We start from the raw sequence: 21,236 nt of genomic DNA, 5'->3' as shown, positions 1-21,236 counted from the left end.
TGGAACACAAAGGCGAAAAAGAGAATATGTAACTGGGTTAGTGATTGTGTTACTGTACAGTTGTGTACTGTAAAGTTATACTGTAAGTGATGGAAACCCCTTTTAAAGCATTGAGACAGTGACAGGCCAAGTCCCTTATAAATCCCTGTAAAGCAACTCAACACGTTTCTTGGTTGGTTTGGTCATGTGACTTTTGGCGTGCTGAGGCAGCGTATCAAAACAATTATTGCAACACTTATTTTTCATAAGATTGGTACATGTGCTTATGTTCTGTGTCCTAGCCAACACATTTGGGTTATGACATCAGTGTGATAAGAGCATAGTTTAATATCTGGTCTTCACTTAGAGAAAATCTTTCTTTTGTTAAAAAGGGGGGAAAAAACAGGCACATTTCCTTTTTGGACTCTTGAAATTGAATAATAGTGGGAAACTAATCATCTCTGGTACTCACCCAACACTTAATATCTTAAACAGTAAGACTTTACTGAATATTGAGATTCAAATGTTTGGGTTGAAAATCAATCTGCACTCGCTGAGGTTTGGATGTTTACTCCCCACTTTGAGTCAGGAGGATTTTTTTCTTTGCACATCAGCATGACTTTTTTTTTTTTTAATATGGCTGTTTATTTGCCTCTAATGTGCAAATGGCCAAATTCAGTCTGAGTGACGGATTGTGTGTCGTGGGTTGTGTGTGAGATATATGGTGGTTGTGTGGATACTGACAGTAATTACAGAAAGGCTGTACCACAGCAGCCTGGGGCTGGCTCTGTAACAAGTCATTATAACATTTGATACATAACCAAATGTCAGCCATGTCTGCAGCATTTGCTGCTGCAACTTGATATAAATCAACTGAGATAGTTGAGCTGTAATTGCTCACGATAAACAAATAGCTCACTGCATAAACTGATTTATTTATTTTTTTGTAAGACATTATCGTGAATGTGAGCTTGATGTACTTTTTGATTTAATTTGCAACTTCCATTCAGCTCTTTTAACCTTTCAGTGAGTGCAATGCTGAGTGTGCTTGTTTATGTGGACTGTGTGCTAGGGATAATGTGGCATCTTCACAATCCTTCACCCACAAGGAACTCTCTGTCTTTCTCTGCTCCTGTAAGACTTGAATGTTGTCTTGCTAATAGTTTCCACTAATCAAACAGGCTTCTTAACAACATTTTCTACTGTATGTTCTACTTATGTCCAGATGACAAACAAATTGCTTTGCACTGCTGAAATTAACATGCTCTTTGCTGTGTTTCATATATTAATGTTTAGCCAATATTTATGATCTGTAGGTTTCATTTTACTCTATTCTAGCATTGCCTGAGACAGCAAATACACATAATTAGGTTGATAAACCAAGCATAGACATACCCATTAAAACCTTTATTAGCCTTCACTGGCTATTGTCTGTAGCTTTGGAATGTACAGTAAATGCAAAGCTTTTCTATTAGTGAGTGTGATGAGGTTTAACGTGCACACATGCCTGTATTCCTGAGTGTGTATTTGAGTCCTATAAACCTCAAGTGAGTACTATAAACCTGAGCTTTGGATGAAACTGCAGGGGATAATTATGCGGTGTGTTCACAGCACACATGGTCATTAATAACACCGTGGCCAAGCCTATTTTTACTGTTTCTAGCTCAGAGGCTAACATATGGCAGACTGGCTGACTTGGCATAACAGGATGTGAAACAAGATTTAATAGACAGTCCAGTGTCCTGACTGGGTGAGCTGGGCATGTGCTCTGTGGCTTGTGAGTATATTTGACAACAGCAGGGGGAACCACTGTGTCCCGTTTTTCTAACCCATTCTCTGATAAAGGCACTTGGATGAATCACACAGAGAGGAAGTAGTGAAGGTTTTAGAGGAGATGACCGATGATAGAGTGGCTTTGTTTAATAAGGTTTAAGAAAACATAATATTGTGGATGATTTTTGAAGATTAAATATATATTGCAAGAATATTGTCATATATATAGTCCTTCTGTAGCACCAGTTTATGTTTTTGGCCACACAGTTGTTTCATTTTCTTTTTGTTTTGATTGGAGGTGCAGTGGACTCGCTGTAGACTTATCTGCATTAATATCAGCCAATCATCATTGTGGATGAAACTGTGTTCCAGAAGATGGAATTTTCTGATTAAAAGAAGATTAAAAGAAAGAAAGGTTAAGATGACGGAAAGTTTGTGAAGCCTTCTTTATTTCTGGGTATCTACTGTGTTTGTTTTAAGACATGCTTAATAAGATTTAACTGTAGTAAACGTTGCTTATGTGACTCTGAAATCCTCACACACTCTTTCCATGCTGTAAAACTGCTCTGCCACGGTACATCTTGCGTGACCTCCAGTACACAGATAGAGATGACACACTGGACATCAGCTGAGAGCCTGGCAGTGCCATCCTGACACCAACGCAGCTGGCGGCCGTGTCTCATGACCCCCATCCATAGTTGCACCAACTCATCTTTTCTATCTGCACCTGTGAATTCAATGGAACAAACAATCAAACTAACTCGATTCTTTTCATTTTCAAGTCCACCTGCGGACACCAATTCAACAAAGATGCTGTCTTTTTCCTTTTTCTTTTTTTATTCTTCAATAGTGTTTTCTTTCTTACAAACCAGCATCCCTGCCTGCACATATCCCCCAGGCTCAAACACACTGAACACTGTGGATTCAGTTAGAGGACTCTGGCTTCTCACACAGTGCTGCTCATTCTTTAAGAATCTCACTTTCATCCAAATAAACATCTGTCCTTTCAGTTTTGCCTGATTAAAACACCCTGGAATTTCAGCTCATACACTCTCACACAGTGTTGTAACATAATCACCTACTGCATGGCTATGGAGGCATGTATTGCATGGAGAATCTGGGAATCCAGGGCTTAGCAGAAATATGCTCTGTTTTTATATTAGGATGTTTTTTTTCCACAAAGCACATGAAAGGAACCTGCAGTTCACAGTCCATTACTGAAAGCATGTAATACTACTCAGAAATCCTTGTGACTTGATGCATGCTACATTTAACTTTAGATTTCATTCATTATGGTACTTGTTTAAAAGCATGTCATACCGCCAGCCAACATACTGGCGACTCTTGAAATTCAAAGTGAGAGTGAGAGACACGAGGACCAGAAAAAATTCCTGCGAAAATGTTTTGTCTTTGTTAGCAAAGATATCAGCAGGTCATGTTGTGAAAAACACTGAGAACCACAGACTTTTTTTCCTCTCAGCATCTCAGACTTCCTTCTTGGGTTTGAATCCCTGTGGACCCAGCAGGTATACTTGACATTGCTTCCCATCTCAGATAGCTTTAGTCAGCATACCAAACACTACATGATGTGTTTGGTTTTTATCTCACACTTTCTCAGCTGTCATCCTCTTTCTTTCTCACTTTATGTCTCACCATTGCCCAAAGGTAATTCCAGTGTTGATATTTGAAGTTAATATTTCTCCAACTTTCAAAAGACTCCACTGTTATGCTTGACCATCCTATAAAAAGTAATACATAGAACACAAACACCAAGTGCCTGCAGATCCCCCTAAAGCTTTGTTTTTTGTAGAAAGACCAAAGTGTTGATTTAATTTAATGTGCTGCTTAACTGAGTTTTGTGTGTGTAGGGGAGGGTTGCAGCAAGGAAACAGTAATTAGTTGTCATGCTAATTGGAGTTGTGTGATAACTCCCACACAGACTCAACGGCGTGTGAAACACAGTGGGGCAGGCACACGTCCTCTTCTCACACAACCATGCATTTTCTTTTATGTTGGAATACACAAAAGCACATAAGTACACACACAAATAAATAAAGAACCACTGATGCTCACATTCATAATGGTTCAAAGAAAATGCCCAGGGACTGTCAGGCCTTTGACTCATCCACTAAGCAGAATTAATGATGTGAAATTCTTGATCTAATTTATTCACCAAAAGAAAGCAAGCTCAGAATTAAAGGATTGCAGTTCAAGACTTTGCATCCCATTAGGTATGGGTATAACCTTATAGTTCTTAACTGGAGTTGAAAAAAAAATACAATTAGTTAAGAAAATCTTTGTTAATTAAAGCACAAGTAGAAGTGAATACATGCAGTCTTGGCTTTATACCATCCTTTAAATTCCATCAATCCATGTCTGATTTGGTAAGAAAATAAAAGGAAACTAAGATCATACTTTTATCTTTTGATACCTTTGAAACCCAGAGCCTGAAAAATCACAATTGTATTAGCCTCCTATCTCTATCACTCTGTAAACTACAGAAAATGTATTATGTTTCAGCTTTTTGTGGTCATGTATAGCATTCCTTAAGTGCACTGCTGGTACCCTTGATGCATGTCCAACATGCTGTTAATCACGCCTTCCAGCATGTCTTTGACTCCCCAAGGAAATATTTTTAAGCCTGGGGGTCATTGACCTCCAGCAAGGGTCGCTTTCTCTATCAGGGGAGGTCCAGCCCTGTTCTGCTTTAACACCACCTGCATTCATTCCTTTTTTTTTTTTTTTTATCTCCAGCTCATTTTCTCCCAGGTTTCAGTTCCTGTTTGTCCTCCCACTAAACTTTTTTCTTGAATTAATGTCTCCTTGTTGCATCTCTAAAACCTTACAGATGGAAATTAAGATTACTGGACTTGTTTTTTCTTTAATCTACACAAGCTTGATATAACTTTTGTGAGTTTAATACCTAATGTTAAAGACTGAATTGCAGGGCTCATCTCCCTTCTATCTGAGCTGTGTGTATAGACATGTTTTTTTATTTTGTGATAATCCTGCTGAGTCATCTGCAGTGGAAAATTACACACTGTGATGTAGCACCTCTTCGGAAGTTTATCTGAGTCTTTAAGATTATTTAGCCTGTGGGAGTATTTGAGTGGTTAATGAAGAGACTCAAGTGGGAGATTAGTTGACTCTTTGTAGAAGTAAGTTCTCCACTAAGTCTTCATAACTGTGCTGATAGCCTCAAGACACATGGAACTGTGGAAGATGAGGATGAGACGTTTTTCCTTTCTGTCTTATTATTTCCATTCCCACATGGTTTTGTAAATGCGGTATAACTCATAAAACCAGCCTTCTTCAGATTTTGGCTTTTGCTGAGTACTTAACGAGACGAGTATTTGCAGGAAAGGAAACACAGCATATGTTAAAAATGTCACCTTGTAATGGTTGGACAATAATAGACTTATCGCTGTAGCTGGTTTGAACAGGATTTACAAATAAAAAAAAATATCCAGATACTTATAGAGCTTTTTCATACAGATATTTAGTTTTAACACAACTTTTAACACTGCTAAACAAAAAAAAACAAACAACAACAACAACAAAAAAACAATCAGTATTACTCAGTAACATCTATGCTAACAATTCAGTCTTGCAAAAAAATGATTTAGCAGTAGTTGCAGGTAATTATCATTGCTTGCCCTGATTGGCATTAATGTATGATGCTTATTTGTTGAAGAGCTGCTGCATGCAGAGGCTGCAAGAGTGGGCACGGCTCACATCTTCTTTATAAAAAACCTGCTTGCAGACCATAAGCCTTCTTATGCTTATGGTCTGAAAACAACAACTGGTGATCAAAACTAATTTGGCCTAATTCTCTGAGTAAATTGTGTTTATTAGAACCTTTGTGACAAAATATCCTATAGGATACAGTATAATGCGATCCCATCGTGTTTTCTTAGCGTACAGACTTATCCTCAGAGGTACAGAATTGTGTTTTCAGTTCTGCTGCCGGCTAAACAGTGCAACAACTTTGCCCCTTGCATTTCATTTCCATACCTTTCAAACAGAATTGCAAGGTACTGTGATGGCTGAAAAAGAGTCAAGGGCTTTTACATGTGTGATATAACATCCCTTGTTTCAGTTCACTCTTGAGGTTCTCCGTCTCCATGCCACACAAATGCATAATAAGACAAATACATGTCCAAATACTGACAATATCTGACATCAGTCCACATATGCCAGTCTTAAGGCTTTCACTTCGTCTAAATTGACCGATGTAAGTAATTTTGATCCATTACATCATCGTCTTTCAAGAAAATAATACTTATATATTTTGAGAACTATGGAATAACTTTAAATTTAAGGATAATGAATCGTTCCAGGTATATCTTCAGTTCTTATTCTATATATTTTGTTCTGATTTTTAGCTAAATGTCCACATGGAATCCTATCCAGAAATGTTCCCAAGGGAGAAAACTAACATGTGATGACTGTATAGTTGGCATCTGGTAAAACAACTAGAGTAACCTTTGTTTTCTCATGTCTGGCAATGTGACACTTTGATTAGTGGTTAGTGTGAAAAGAGGGAAAGCTGGCTGCTGCGCATACGGACCGGCACAGCAGCAGTGTTTGATGAGCGTGTACAGAGTCAACAGGCTTCCCTCTCTGCTCATTAACTGTTTGACCCTCTCTGTTTGTGGCACGCCAGGTGGGAGTAACACTGTCTTGTATTTGGAAAAAGGATGTTTTGACATGAAGAGTGCTTGTGCTTGTTTGGGGTCAGTATCTGTGGGGATGACTTCCAATCTGGAAGAAGGATGAGGATGGTGCCTATTAAAACAGGATCAGTCTTCTATTAAAGAATCCTGACGGACGGGGAAAAGATTTACCAACAGAACGGACCCACACTGTTGCAACTACCTGAAGGTTACAGATGAGAGGTCAGCAGATCAGACCCCCCGCACTGTCAACTTACTTCCCCACAATGCTGCTTTTGTATGAGTGTGTTTAGACTGCAAGCATGATACTGTTGAGCAGCTGCCACTCATCCAAGGATTGTAAAAGTCATTTCTCATCTACACAAACTTTGAAACAGGATATTGTAAATAAAAGAATTATTTGTTTCAACAAAAGGGTAGGCCTTTGATAATACAGCTTAACCTGGTGTGTGGGAAAACGCTAACTTCAAAATCCATTTTTAGTCACATGAGGTCACGAGTTATCCCATCACTGAAATATCTCTACAATGTTTTTTTTTCTTTTTTTTAAATAACTCCAATTACAGTCCAATATAAAAGCCATACAGTGCTTGGAAAGGCTTGACTAAGTCTCTTTTCTGTCTCTTTTTTGCCTTTTATTTCTGATTAACACTTACTGTCTGAGTTTCACCTTGATTGAAATTGAGAATAAGCTGCGTCATTACAAAGCTTAAGTGAAATCATTGTACTCAAAGACAGGGTACAATGGTTGTGTGTCCTTGTGTGGAACCTCATACAGACTCTGTGGCTGTGCTTATGGTCCCAAAACAGCCATTGCCGAGTTGGGGACAATAACGAAGCAGCCATGTTTTTCTTCTACTCTGTGCCTATACTTCCACCCTCTGGTAACACTTCACAACCTAGTTCATTCAACCATAGTTCATTTAAAGCCAGTCAAAGGAAACGTTTCTGATTCATGTGTTGATCTATTTTGTTTCAGATTTGCCTCACCGGGGATAAAAACCCAGCTACTGTTGTAGGTTTTTAAAGCGGAATATGTTTATGAGACTGATATAAAAATAAATACCAAAAACACATATCACAGATAAATTATGCAACCAAACATGCAAATGCATGACTCAAATGCATGCAAGCATTTTGTACCATAGCTGACATTAGGCCTCCTGTTACAAACTTGCTTGCACACAACTGAAACTGTAGCTTTGAGGATTATTGTGTAACTGATCGCCTTTTACATGGTTGCAGAAAGAATGTGTGATCAACATTTTTTTCTCTATCTTTAACTTATTTCACTTTTAAATCCATAGAATGACTTAGTAAACAGCAGGTTAAAAAAGCATTTTAGACAAGCTTGAAACCACAGGGAAGGGAGCTGAGTGGGAAATGGTGAAATGTTCAGTTTTACACACTATCTCTTCATCCTGGGTCCTGCAGGCTTCTGTCACAAGACCTGGCAGCTGTAGACGCTCTGAGAAAATGTGCCCTTAATAACAACAGGGAGAACCAAAGACAGTTTCAGGACTTATTTATTACAATAGAGAGGCCTGCTGGCAGAGCATAGCAACATCTGATCAGACAATTTCATGCTTGTACATTAAGTGATTCTCTTTATGCTTTTTGTATTCAAATGATGTCTGGAGCATAAAAAAAAATGTTGCTCATAAAACTGCACAGCGGCTACTGTTTGTCATGTGTGTCCAGCAACTCTACAATTAGTATAAAGTGGTTTGGATAGATTTATGCAAGCATAGGGCACAGCATGCATCCACCCCTAAAAAACATTTTTTCCCATGTGCTTTTTTTTTGTTTTGTTTTCCACACAATTGAGCTAGGAATGTGCTTTGTTCACATTTCTAATTGAAAACTGGCTGGAGAGTTGTATTTCCATAAAAACATGTCAGAATATGATTTTTAAGAACAAATTTTACAAAAACAAAAATTTAAAATTAAAGTTTTGGACCCTTCAGTCACTGATGACTTAAAAAAGTACAATAATTGTGTTCAGGGTAAAAAACAAATTATCAAAGGCCAGCAAATAATAGATGACTCAAACAAATTGGTAATTTGACTATTTTTTAAAGCTACTGTTTTAATGATTAGTAAGTGGTGTGTCGGACAGAGTGATTTTCTTTCTTTTCTTTTCCTTTTTTTTCTTCCTGTTGTAATGCGCTGTTGGGAGGAGTGTGAGGGGAGAGACGGACGGTGAAGAAAGGAGGGAGGCGCAGTGTTTGGTGCATTTCTTCGGGCGTTCTCTTACTCAAACTTTTTAATGGAAACACGCTTGCATTTAGTCGCTGCACTACTTTAAAAAGACTTGCTGTTGCTCTTCGAGGGGTTCCAGGAACTTTTTGAAAACTTTTGGCCGACTTCGACGACTTCACTCCCTTGAAGTGCTGTTTGGTTTGTTCCCGGGCACGGATCAGTGCGGTAGGGGAGAGCTTTCACAGGAATTGTGGGTCAACACAATCCAAGGCCGTCTTCTTTCGTCTTTATTACTGGAATCCACAACACCGATCTTCTCGGAATCGTTCACAACATGTCAAGACGCAGTTTGTTTCATAAACTTAAAATCGTGCCAAGCAATGTTGGAACATTTCACCGGTGCGTCAAGGGCAACCTGATGTAGGAGCAGCTTTGGCACCGATATCTCGTGTACAGCCGGTGTTAAGCTCCCAGCCTGTGGGCTCAGATTCAAGCTTTGCACCAAACTGACTGAGGACATTTTTATTTTTCTAACATTATGGAAGGTGACCAGGGGGCCGATGCGCCTTCCGAAGAGCCCCAGGCGGAAAACGCCGCTGCGTCCGACAGTTTTTCCCAGCTGTGGACGGACGTTATGGGGATGCTGGTAAGTTTTGGGGGGCAGTAATACGGTCACAGATTCAACCAACCGAGATTTCTCACCATGATCCTCAAAGTTGATTTGCGGGTTGGGTAATTGTGTAGCGGTGCATGCAAATCACGCATCAAAACAGCAGGTCCTTGCAGGCCCTTAAAACCCATCAGACTGAGAGCTTGTGGACTTTAACAGCTGAGTTAGTGGAGTTCAGTGCGAATAAGACTCAGCTGGTAGGTAATGCGTTGTAAAAGTTAATCTCTTGTTGTGCTGTGTGTGTTTTTGGTGGCTACTGGACATTGGGTTGTTAATTTACACCAGAAGATCCGTCATTTTTCCAAATGAAATCTCATTTTATGTCAGCTGCCATATCCGATGATTTGTTTGTTCTTAATTGTAAACTTAATATTAAAAATAAATTCTGTTTTATTAAAGATAGCTATTCGTCATATATTGTAGTTAATAGAAAGGAAATTGTTGTTCTGCCTTTTACTTTTTTCTATTTATGTTTGTAGATATTTTTGATCATATAGTTGGTCAGATTGTATTCTCTTTACTATCATCTCAGCCACAAGTTAAATTTTAGTGTTTTTTTTATGTTTGTATTCAGAGATCATCTGTATCCTTCAACAATGTTCCTTTGTTTGGCTGCCAGCACAGTCTTAATTTTACAGGCGTTAGGATCTGATTGATCTGCTGACCAAATGTGTTTCAGTCTGTTAAAGGACAGAGGTGTTAATTTGGTTTGGTCTGCCACTGAGGATGTGGATGGTGTGTAAATGCTGCAGGATTGTGTGTGTTGTGTGTGCAGCAGGGGTGAAGGTGGTGGGTGACTAGGTGGGGTGCTGTCCTGCCTCTGAATCTCTGTAAGTGGGAGACCTGGCTGCCAGCCAAGCAATTTATCCAGATTTATTGCTCTGGGAGCAAATGTCTGCAAGGCTGTGCTCATCTTTGTTGTTTTTCTTCCTGCTTGAATTGAAATATATAAACATAGGCAAAAAGTTTTTAAAAGTTTTCGTTCTCAAGCAACTTAATGTAGCTTTCTTTTTTTGGTGTTTGTTTTTCAGGTTTAACACATTTAAAGAGCTGATATTAATGAACATGAAAGTGAAGCTGCCTGTTTTTGTAGAGATTTGAGTATCAACGACATGTTTGTGGCTTTTCTTCTACAGATCCTGAGCCTGCAGTTACACATATTTTCGCAGAATATTAAATCGTCTTGCCAATGGATATGTCGCAGTCTCAGATAATTACAAAATCACTGAACTCAGTTTCTGTTGGGATTTCCTTCCATGTACTGTACAAGTTTATGGCTTGAGTATCTGCCAGGATTGAATAGCTGTGAACTACTTTTTAATTACAGAAGTAGAAATAAATAAAGTGTGAATTTATGAAACTTTATTGGCTTTCGTTGTTTCTTTTAGCCAGTGTCTGCGGCAGGCTCAGCTGGTCAGTTTATCTTCCCAGAACCAAGAAGTTTAACAGCCATGATAATGCCTAATTTTCTGGTGGTTGCTTATCGCTGAGAGGGAATAAATATCTGGAGTTCAGTAGAGTGCTGGACTGGGATAAAATGTAGTTGTAATGTTTCTAAGAACTTCTAACAACTTTCTTACAAGACCCCATCTGTCATATAGCTGTCAGTCGTTTAAATGTCAAAGTTAATTGCATAATGGTCAAATCTAAACTGCCCTTTGTGCTGAACTTTATCTTAACAATAAGATTGGGCTCTTATATTTAAACACATTGTATGATCCAGAGCACAATAAACATCATATCTATGTTCCAAAAAAATTGAAAATGCTATATATAGACATTGCACTATTACTTTCAATGGCTATTGTTTTGCATTTGGAGCCAACATGGAAATGCCCTTTAAATTGGGTTTGCCCCTTGGCTGTTACAAGAAGTCTAGTCTTGCGCTTCCTCACTTGGGAGCATGAAAGCACATCTTTTTATAACACAAAATGCTTTAGCACACATACCAAACATTTAAGTGACAGTAGAGACAATGCATTGAAATAGCCCAAAGCAAAGAGTTAATCTGCCTGATGTAATCTACACGTGCTCCTCAAACTAAGTTTTCATCATGTTTTGAGTGTAAATCAAAGGCTACGTCAGTCTGCTGTACGCCTCTTGAGGCCCCTTGACTTTGAGGTTTACCATACACAGCAATGTGTGGAGGAATGTGTTTAATAAGAATACCTAAGAAAGCCTGTCACTTATTTGTGGTAGCAGTGGAGTTAATAGCTGTTGGACTAATTAAGAGTCAAAAGCAGTTTAGGACAGTATGGGGCATGAGCTGTAACTCTTGAGTGGTTGGATTTACAGACGTCTGAATGGGAATTTGCTTCCAGCTCCACCCTTGTTCTGGAAACACGAGTTTTTTTTTTTCTTCACATCTGTACTTTCTTTATTGAATACTAATTGAAAAATGAAACTTCTTGACTTTAAAGAGAGGATTCTGCCTCAACTTAAGTCTAATGTTTACAAAAATCGGTAGATGCAAAAATATTGGAAATATTCTAGATTTCTTTCTCTTATTTTCATCAGTTTCATCCCATTTGGAAAATGTTGTTTTTGTATGTAGGGTTCATTTGTCTGGAATAACTGTTGTATTTCTTAGCAAATGGAAGAAGAGAGAGACCTTATTTCAGATCACAAACCTGGACAGCTGACTGCCATTCTTTACTTCTCCCAGAGAAATTTCTCCTGTTTTTGCTCGAAAGATCATGTCGAGCTCTGGCCTTGTGGAAATATTTTACTTGCCTGCAGGGAATCCTTCCCTTCTTAAAAAAAGTTTTGTGGTGCTTAGCATGTCGTGGGTGGAAGCTTGGGCATTGTGCAAACACACTGATTATATAGGAGATGGCGCTTCATTTCTTAACCTGAGGATCCAATGCTGATCTGGAGACATGGTTATTGATTGTGTCTGAAGTGTTAGATGATGTCATCCTCATGTTATATTATATTTAATTTTTCTAATATGATTATCAGTTAGGCTACTTTTCATACCGTTGCCCATAATCTTTCCTAATTTTTGTCTGTTGTTGGCCAGCCCAACTCTCCTTACTTCAACTTTGCTCCCCTTCCCTGCCCAGACTCAGTAATGAGGTCACACAGAGACCTGGTAGGTTTCCTTTGCTGGAGTGGCAAAGCAATGTTCGGCTCAAGCAACGGATATCCTAAGGAAGCTCTGTGAAAGAGAGTGAGCCATGGCCTATGGCCTCACCCTGCTAAACAGCCTTCCACTATTGGCTCCTATAATACCAAAACCACACCTTTCTGGCTCTGCATTTTGTTGGATTCCACCCTGCAGCAGCTTTAACATATTTCAGATCTAATGTAGTCAGATGATTCAGCACATACGAGTGGTCTTTCCATCCCGCTGTCTAAATCTTTCATCTAGTTTACCATTCTCCTTTTTGTCTCATTCTTTCTGTTGATTGGCTCATATTGGTTTGGTGCTGGCCCAGAAGAAGAAAAAAAGACCCAATGGTTTAAGCTTTAGAAAGTGGGTGGGTAGATTACAGGATTGATTACGCTGCTTTTATGATCTTGAGCAGACAATTTCTTGTGGTCTTGTTGTGTTTTAAGGTGGAGTGTTTGTGACTCATCTAGAATCTGGATAGCTGTCGTGCCTTTTCTTCAGAACAAAACATTGGCACAGCGTGACACATTAAAAGCCTATTTCAACCTGCTCCTCCTGTCCTGATGTTGCGTAACTAGTGAAAACCATTGCACTATGGATGTTTTGACATGACATCAGAGGTACTGTTTTAAACTGTTCATTGTTCTTCCCCATAAAGAACAAGTAGTCATAGGGCCACCCTTGTGACAATAATCATGCCAGTGCATCTGTAGCTCCGCTATGATGAATAAAGGGATGTTAGCCTGAGGGATTGAACAAACAGGTTAAGCTTGTAGCCTTTTGTAAATTCTGTCTTACAGCAAATAAATGTGAGTTATATTTGAGACACTTTGCAATACGATATGGAAAATATTAATAGAGTCCCTCATACTGAGAGATTAGATTTCCAAGCACACAATATTGCCCATGTTATCATTGTTTTTGTTCATTATTGTGGAATTATTTATAACATAACCAGGGATAACGTTAGTGGAGCACCATTTAGATATTATTTCTTTTATTCATTTATCTTCCAAAAACAAAGAAGATTATGTTTATATTCCTATCAGATGGGAGAGATTAACTATTTTCATTTGTCTGGCATGCATGGTGGTTATTTGATCACTCTGCGGCAGTCCTAAATGAATATATTTTAAATCACTTGGTAATTGCTTAGTAGCAGTTTTATCACACATTACTGAAATGCCAATCTGCTGTGAAGTGTTTTTGGTATGATGCTGGCCCAACAGGACTGTCATTAACTCAGAAATTTCTGTTAACGGAGGCCAGATCAGTGTCTTCTTTGAACCCCCATGCCGTTCTGAGTCACACCAAATCCTGGAAAAGAACATTTAAAAGTCCCGTTTGGTCACAGTAGTTCTGACACATTTCATCTGCAATGAGGGTGGGTGGGGGATGGGGGGTAGCCTCTTCATGGAATGCAAACAGTAAATAAGAAATGCACCATCTTTACTGTAAATACACACAAAAATATCTGTCATTCTTGTTTGGGTGTTTCTTTTTGTATGGCTATTGTTGCTATTGTTCAAGTCATAATGGGGAGTTACCCTCCCTCCTGTCCAGGGTGGAGTAACTGTTACATCATCAGCATTGGTCACTATTTCAAACATTTATAAAGCTAGAGGAGTTTATAATTCTGGATAATTCATTTGTCAAGCAGCTTTAACAGGATACTGTCAAAGTCTGACTCTTGTAAAAGTCATGGTTAATTATTTTCTTTGTCAGATGAGCTACAGGGAATTTGATATTCATCCAAAGAATCTCCTTTTTTTCTAGTTTTCTGTTCCCAGACTGCAGATGTTCTCTCACCCTACAGCTGGCCAAAATTCATCCGTTGTCCAGCGTCCACTCCAACCTTTAGCCTGATTTCTAAACTGGTTTTGATCAGTGTCAGCTTTCCTTCCCACACTGACAGATTATCTCTAAAACGTGGAGCTAACACATGTTTAACAGTACTTCTCCTTCTTAAGGAGCCTTAGATGTAGATGTGCATAACACATGTGTAAAGTGTCACTTTACAAGGTAAGGGTTGTGGTGTAGTGTTGGGGTCAGTTGTGCTGATCACCTATAAGCTAAATGCCACTAGAGAAGTGGAGAAATCCAAATAATCTAAACACACGTGAAGTAAAATCATTCACATTCATGATGATGCATCCCGTCACAGTGTACAGTGTCTTTACATGGCACATTTAGCTCTGCCTTTTCTCAGAGGTTTGCATCCAGTATGCATGCTGGGAAAAGGGATTAATTGTTCTTCTGTGTCCTAAAATAATCTGTTACTTTTTTAGTTCTATTGTTTTGGACTTAGTATAGTTGTAGCATAGCTTTGATTTTGTTGTTAAAATAGAACAGCTCCAGCTTGGCATGTGGCTGGCTATTAGCTGATAGAGTTCAGTAATGAGAGCGTGCTTTCAGTCAATGTGTGGAATGAGGGAGAAAGCATGTGTCAGCTTGGGGAGTGTTCCCATTGGGATTCTAAGCCATCTCAAACCATATGTCTTCCCAAGAGTAGGATTTCTCATAAAAAGGACTGGAGGAAAGTTTCCTGCCAGTGTAACTATACACTTGAGATAAGAAACCTGTGAATTTGTCAAGAATATTGTGCCCATCAAACAAATTATAACTGTGTCCACAGAGCTGCGTTGTTTACGATTGGTTAGCCTTAGTTTGTTTTGGTCTGATGTTTTTTAAATCCCCTGCATGCATGTGTGTGCATGCCGATGTGTGGTCTCTCTGACTAGACACCAATCTCTGAGGAAGCCCTTATGCCTCTGTGTGTGCATGTCTGAATGTGTGCATGTGTATGTGTGTGTGGCACCCTCACTCAAACTCACAGTGATCCATTCATTTGTGGCCTGGCACCCAGATAGGATAGGGAGTCCGGTTAAGAAAGACAGAGACTGAGAGACTCTGTTCGGACCCTGCTCAGTGACTCAATGCTAGCTGTCTGCCTGGCACAGATTAGATCAACACTGATGAATATTCAGCGGTTGGCCATCACTGCCAGAATGGCCGACATTCTGAGGATGGTCCTCTCTGCCACATTATACAAGAGCTTGACAAGGTCTTAATTTGAGCAGTTTTTACATCAGTCAATATTCCAGATCTGAAATACAGGCTGGTAATTAAAGACAAATGATCTCTACTTATTTTAACATGTTGCCTCATGTCACAAGTCCTTTGTGTTATTGTTATTATAGTCAGTGTGTATTATTTTCTGTTAGGTAAGCGCTTTACTGTTTGGATCACAGCTTCCTCCCTTATTCCTAAACACATATTCCCCACAAAGGCAGGAACTGTGGAGATCTAAACTACAGCTAGCAAGGGAAAAAAGTGTTTTCTTCAGAGTTGGGGGAATGCCTGAGGAGTTAAAGGGCATCCTTGAAGTGAGTTTCAACGAAGACAAAACCCAGGAACCAACCTTGGTTTGGCAGAGATACTGACTGGGAACTGATAAGAATGTGTAAACGGGCTGTAATAAACAGCCCTGGTGCTGAGAGGTATTTTTAGGTGCTTCTGCTGGTAGAAACCAGTGCACATGTAAAGAAAGCAGCACTCAAACTCACAAAGGTTGCCTCCAACCACAAAAAAATGCAGTTTATTAATTTGTGTAGGAAATTGGAGTGATTTTGTGTGCATCTGTTTGCCAACTTCAAGCCAAGCCAAGTTTACCAAAATGGTTACCTTTCATACTAACTATGCCTGCATGGGAGGTTGGTTTCAGAAAACCATGCATGGTGTAAATACAGACGCACCATTTGACTGATTGGATTACTTTATTTTCTTCTTAAAGCACTAGTGGAATGTTGTCAAGTGAAACTGTATGAAGCGTGAATGCTTTCATGTTTTTACCTTTACAAGATAGTAAGTTCAGAAAAAGAACTAAGATTAAATTCAGTTATAGAAAAATCTTTTTCCTTTCAGAAGTGTTGAGAAAATTATATGCTTCCAGAAAGCTGCTTTTCCTTCTTCTCATTTGGACTCAAAACCTTTTCTTTCCCAGGATGTTGTAGTTACATCACTAATATGCCCCCCTTTCTCTCCTATTCAGGATGGTTCTCTAGGCAACATAGATGACCTTGCCCAGGAGTACTCTGAGTACTACAACACCTGCTTTAGCGACGTCAGCGACCGCATGGAGGAACTACGAAAACGCAGAGTCTCTCAGGAGCTTGACATGGTAAATGCATGCTTTTAAACATACACAAACCCCCCCAGTTAGAACAAAAGTTTCACGATGGCTTGAATATTCTGTTTTGTTTTACTTGGGTTTCATTTTTAATCAATCAACCCTAAACCCCATAGGTACTTTTTGCAAACCTAGCCGAAAAACAGTCTGCAGAAAGATCATGGATGCATGCGGAAGTGTAAGATTTTCTGAAAAGGCTTTGTCTAAATGTGAATAGAATGGTGTTCAGGAGATCCATTATGGGGAGTTTGGGGATTCTTTCTATAAGGATGTAGGCTAGTGGGGCAACCCTTTGGTTGCCAGGCTGCAAGCACATGTTTGGTGGAATGCTGCTGCAGTGGACCTAGCTTTGTGCAGTGCTCAACCTAGCAGATCCACACGCTTGAATATGATCATGAACATGATCCAGTCAAATATATTCACCATGATCATTTAGCACTGATCTGCGGCTGCATCAAAGTAAGACATGAATCAAATAAAGCAGATCTTAGACGTATTATAGCAACGCCTGGTGAAATAATTCAGGCATTCATCCACATACTTTGATGATTATGTTACAGTTTTTTTTAATTTTACTGGTGCTCTGTCCAAATTGTCAGTACATTTATTTTTGCTTGTCATTGCAAATTCCCACTCATTAGAAAACCTCTTCTGTTTGAAGACAGCCATGTGGTTCTTGTTGGGTTGACAGGTGAGGCTCGGATGGATACTTTATTTATTGTGCTCTTAGTTTAAATCACTTCAGACATCCTCCTCTTACAGCTTCCAGGAAAAGGACTAGAAAGTTGATGTGTCTTACTTTGATCTCTCCTTCCCCATCAAGCGAGTTGCACAGTAACAAGTATTACCTCTGGACATGTTTTACTTTTGGGAGGTTCTCATCCTGAAGACCGAAAACTGGGGGAAAAGAAACAATCAGGGCAGGATTTTCTGCCTTTGCCGAAGAGCAGAAAAGAGCTGACTGGGACTTGAGCCTGAAGGCCAGTGGAGGAGGAGAATAAGGATGTGAACAGAGGAAGAAGAAGGGAGGAGGAGGAGTGGAGAATGTGAGAGCCTGCAGCTGTCTTGCCACTCTGCAAAGTTTGGCAGGAGAATATAGGAGAAGAGAAGAAAAATGCATGACGAAAGGAATATGGGTCAGACAACACCTTACTGAGAGTTCTCAAAAGTGCAGGATCAACCCACACTATGTGGATTGCACTTTGCCTTTCATTTCAGTACAGGGCTTTTCTAAAATTAGTTTTGGGAAATGTCTAGAGTGGTCTTCTTGCTTCATCTTACAATAATACAATGGGTGAAGACAAAGTTTCCTCTGTTAGGCAATGTTGTTATAAGACATTTTGAAAGTAATACTAAAAACATGAAGAGACAGAACACGAGAGTCAAAGATGAAGTGAGTAGAGGAATAGACAGAGGAACTGCCACCCAGTCAGGAACTGAGAAGGACTGAAGTGTGACCAGAAAGCAGTGACTTTGAGCCAACTTCACACAGCCATCTTCCCTCATAGCAGAAGGTCACAGTGTCTAAGAGTCACATTTGTGGAGAGACATTTAGTAAGTGGTGCAATTGAGGGTCATGGCATTTAGGAACAGACCTATAAGGGTTTTAAAGATCTGCTCACTTTCTTTAGCCATTATCTTCACTTTCATCTGTGCTCCAGATTTCTAGGTCAGCTCTATCCTCCTATTTTTTTTTTTTTTCCCAAACTGATAACTTCAATTTCTTCCACATCTTTACAATTGTAATCCTTTTGGAAAAACAGAAAAAGAGTGAGTTCATCTGGACTGACTCTTGTCAGTGGGCCTGCAACTTTGAAGGCAAAGGTCACCTCAGTTTTTGTTATTTCTGCACTTTATGCTTAGACTTCAAGATAAAGCAGAAGTCAGGATGAAGATGATACTTGACACACTGCCATTAACTAAAACCACACGGCTAATGTCTTACAGTATGATTAAAAGTTATCATACTTATATAGGCCTGCCTGCTGACAATGCATTTAAAAATTTCCATTAAAAACCCCAGTGTATAAATTTAGCTGAGGTCAGCATGATAACAACAAAACAGAGAATAAGTTTCTGTTCTTTAAAATGGGAACCTTGTTTATGATTTCTGTTTAGGCTCTTTTTCTCCTTTTTCATTAGAGGAGCAGCATTTATGTTTCATGTGCACAGTAAATCTACCAGCTCTTGAACAGCAACACAGTTACCTCAATATTGTTTCTCTCTGCTGTGATCAAACATGGAGGGCAGGCGTCTCTCTACCAAAAGCTGATGATGGAGGCTCTTTCTGAGATTGCTATCGGTGTGCCTCCTTCCTGCCTGGTCTCCGCTCAGTTGTTTCTATGCATCTCCATGTTAGTTTTATGAGTTTCTGGAGCACAAGTGGTTAAATAAACATCCTCTCTGGATGGATTAGAGCTACTGTGCACAGTTTCCCACCACTCTTATAGACGAGGGTTTGGATGGCTCCTACTGGCATACTAATTTGATGATGTATGAGGCTTATTGTTTAGCAGCATCAGTAAAATGTGTTTTTCTGAGTAGCAGGTCAGAGAGAGGTCAGGCCAAAAAGTGAAGCTAGTTTTTTATTGAATGAGTTTCAGTTGCAGGTGCATCTATATCCTGCTCACTTGAAGAAAAAAAAAACAAACTATGCACAGTAGACCATTTCTTCATAGTACATGCAATCCAATGTACTGACACAAAATTGTGAGCCAAGTTCAATGGAAATCACATCTATACTCTCAGCGGGCCTATTTTATTACATGGCAATTTGATTTGCACCATGAAGTTTGTCATCTCATTTCAGTTTCACCTTCTTAGCAAATTTAAACACTTTCAAGCATGACTCAGTCCACTTCATTTAAAATTGTGCTTCCACTAATGCCTGAGAGTTGGTGTTTGCTGGCATATAATTTGATTTTGTCAACATCAGTTGCCAAAATAATTGGTTCTTGCTCTGATTCTGGCTCTTTTAAATTCTTATGTTTGAATTAAGTAATTTTGTAATTTTTTCTCCTTTTTGAGGCAACTTTTCAGCCTCATTAGTGCTTTTTTGTCCTCCTTGTAATTAATGACATTACTTTAAAACACACACAAACACACACACACACACACATATATATATATATATATATAAATATATATATATATATTACAATTTATAATAGATAGGGAGCATTTTTTCTGCCATAAGATTGTTGGACAGCTCTTTAAATCATGTCTGTAAACAGCCACTGTGTCATTCTGTTCAGTGTCAGTGCAACTGGAGTTTCTGCTGTGGCTGAAAACAAGCCAAAACATGACATATAGGCCAGATGAGGGATCACTTAGGCATGTGGTGTCTGGAACGGAATAACAAACTAGCATCTCTGCATAACCACACCAATGTAACAGATAATGCACCAAATGTAAATCAAGACAGTTAATTTTGGGATTTGTGGCTGTTGGGTGAAGCTTTTAAAACATATTTAGATGCAGTGTAATAAGATATTGCAACACTATATGTGAAAATAACAAGGATCACTTGGAGATACATTCTTTTCATCCTTTGGCCAAAATGCCCGAGTAGCTGGTCACACTGTTAATTTTACGATTGGAGCACTGGATAAATCTCCCAGCCTCAGGAATGCTCTGTAGTTGTTTTCTAGCTGAGTACAATAGAATTGAGCACAGACTTGTGTTTTCTTTTGCCATGTGGTGAGGAACAGTGCAGTTAATGTGTTAATACCCTCTATGGACTTAGCTCCTCCGAGTGGTTCAGTTCATCTGGGTTAAAACTACATTGCAGAAGAAAGACAAGCTCAGCTGTGAGTTCTGCTGCTTATTTGTCCTCCCTGCTGTCTGCATTTTATCCAGAGACAAAGAGGGTCGACCTGCTCAGACCGTTGCCTTTGTTACTGTAAGATTACTTTCATAAGATGTTGGCAGTTCTCCTTATTGGCATAACCCGTGTAGAAAGCATGTGGTATATTTGTAATATTATTTTGTGATTTATTTGTCAGTGTTGGACTCTGGATTCTGTCATTGGAATTTGTAATAACTCTGGTGTTAGTTTTTAAATCTCAAAACAATGATGATTCTCAAGGCTTAGGAATGCTTTACATGTCGGCCTCCACTCTCTCCCTCTGATTGACGTTTTTTTTTCTTTTTTTAATTCATCGATGGTTAGCTTATTGTCTTAAGAAGGCCTGCTCAGAGCTCTAAGCTGGCATGTCAGGCTGTCTAATGCAAACCTACAATTCCTGCTTTTGTGTGCAAGACGTCAAATGAAATGCATACCAGTGGATTAAATCATTAGCGAGGGTGTGGACACATCTCAATGAGCTGGTTCTGCGGGCTGACACTATGTTGTACTGGTTCCACCACTAACGTCTTTTTATGCAATAACCTGACTTTCCATTTAGTGCATGTGCTGTCACATGCACAGTCCTACCTCAGAAATTCACATTCGCCCACCCAGATTCACCCATCTATGCCAGCTGGAGTACCTCCACTAAGTTACCTCGCTGCCATTGCTGCTTGTCCGCCGCCTACTTACTGGCAACAGCTTTGCTGTGGGAGGAAATGACTTTGTAGCCATGAAATAAACTAAATAAACTTCAATAAACTATCATAGGTGTTTCTACCCAT

At 39.3% G+C, this 21,236-nt stretch overlaps 1 protein-coding gene across 8 annotated transcripts in view; it reads left to right on the top strand.

The window, feature by feature from the left end:
- sash1a (SAM and SH3 domain containing 1a) overlaps window positions 1–21,236 on the top strand; it is a 148,730-nt gene that overhangs the window by 94,689 nt on the left and 32,805 nt on the right. For 6 of the 8 annotated variants that reach the window (XM_041975954.1, XM_041975953.1, XM_041975956.1 and 3 more), the window contains one exon: window positions 16,467–16,595. In XM_041975954.1, the coding sequence (XP_041831888.1) occupies window positions 16,467–16,595 (129 nt within the window). Of the gene's footprint in view, window positions 1–8,630; window positions 9,277–16,466; window positions 16,596–21,236 lie in introns of those variants that run through there. The other 2 variants (XM_041975960.1, XM_041975958.1) reach the window with 1 other exon arrangement.

Source organism: Melanotaenia boesemani, chromosome 22, assembly GCF_017639745.1.
Source record: "Melanotaenia boesemani isolate fMelBoe1 chromosome 22, fMelBoe1.pri, whole genome shotgun sequence".
In the NCBI taxonomy this organism is placed as follows: Eukaryota; Metazoa; Chordata; class Actinopteri; order Atheriniformes; family Melanotaeniidae; genus Melanotaenia; species Melanotaenia boesemani.
This window is presented reverse-complemented; position numbering and strand designations above follow the sequence as displayed.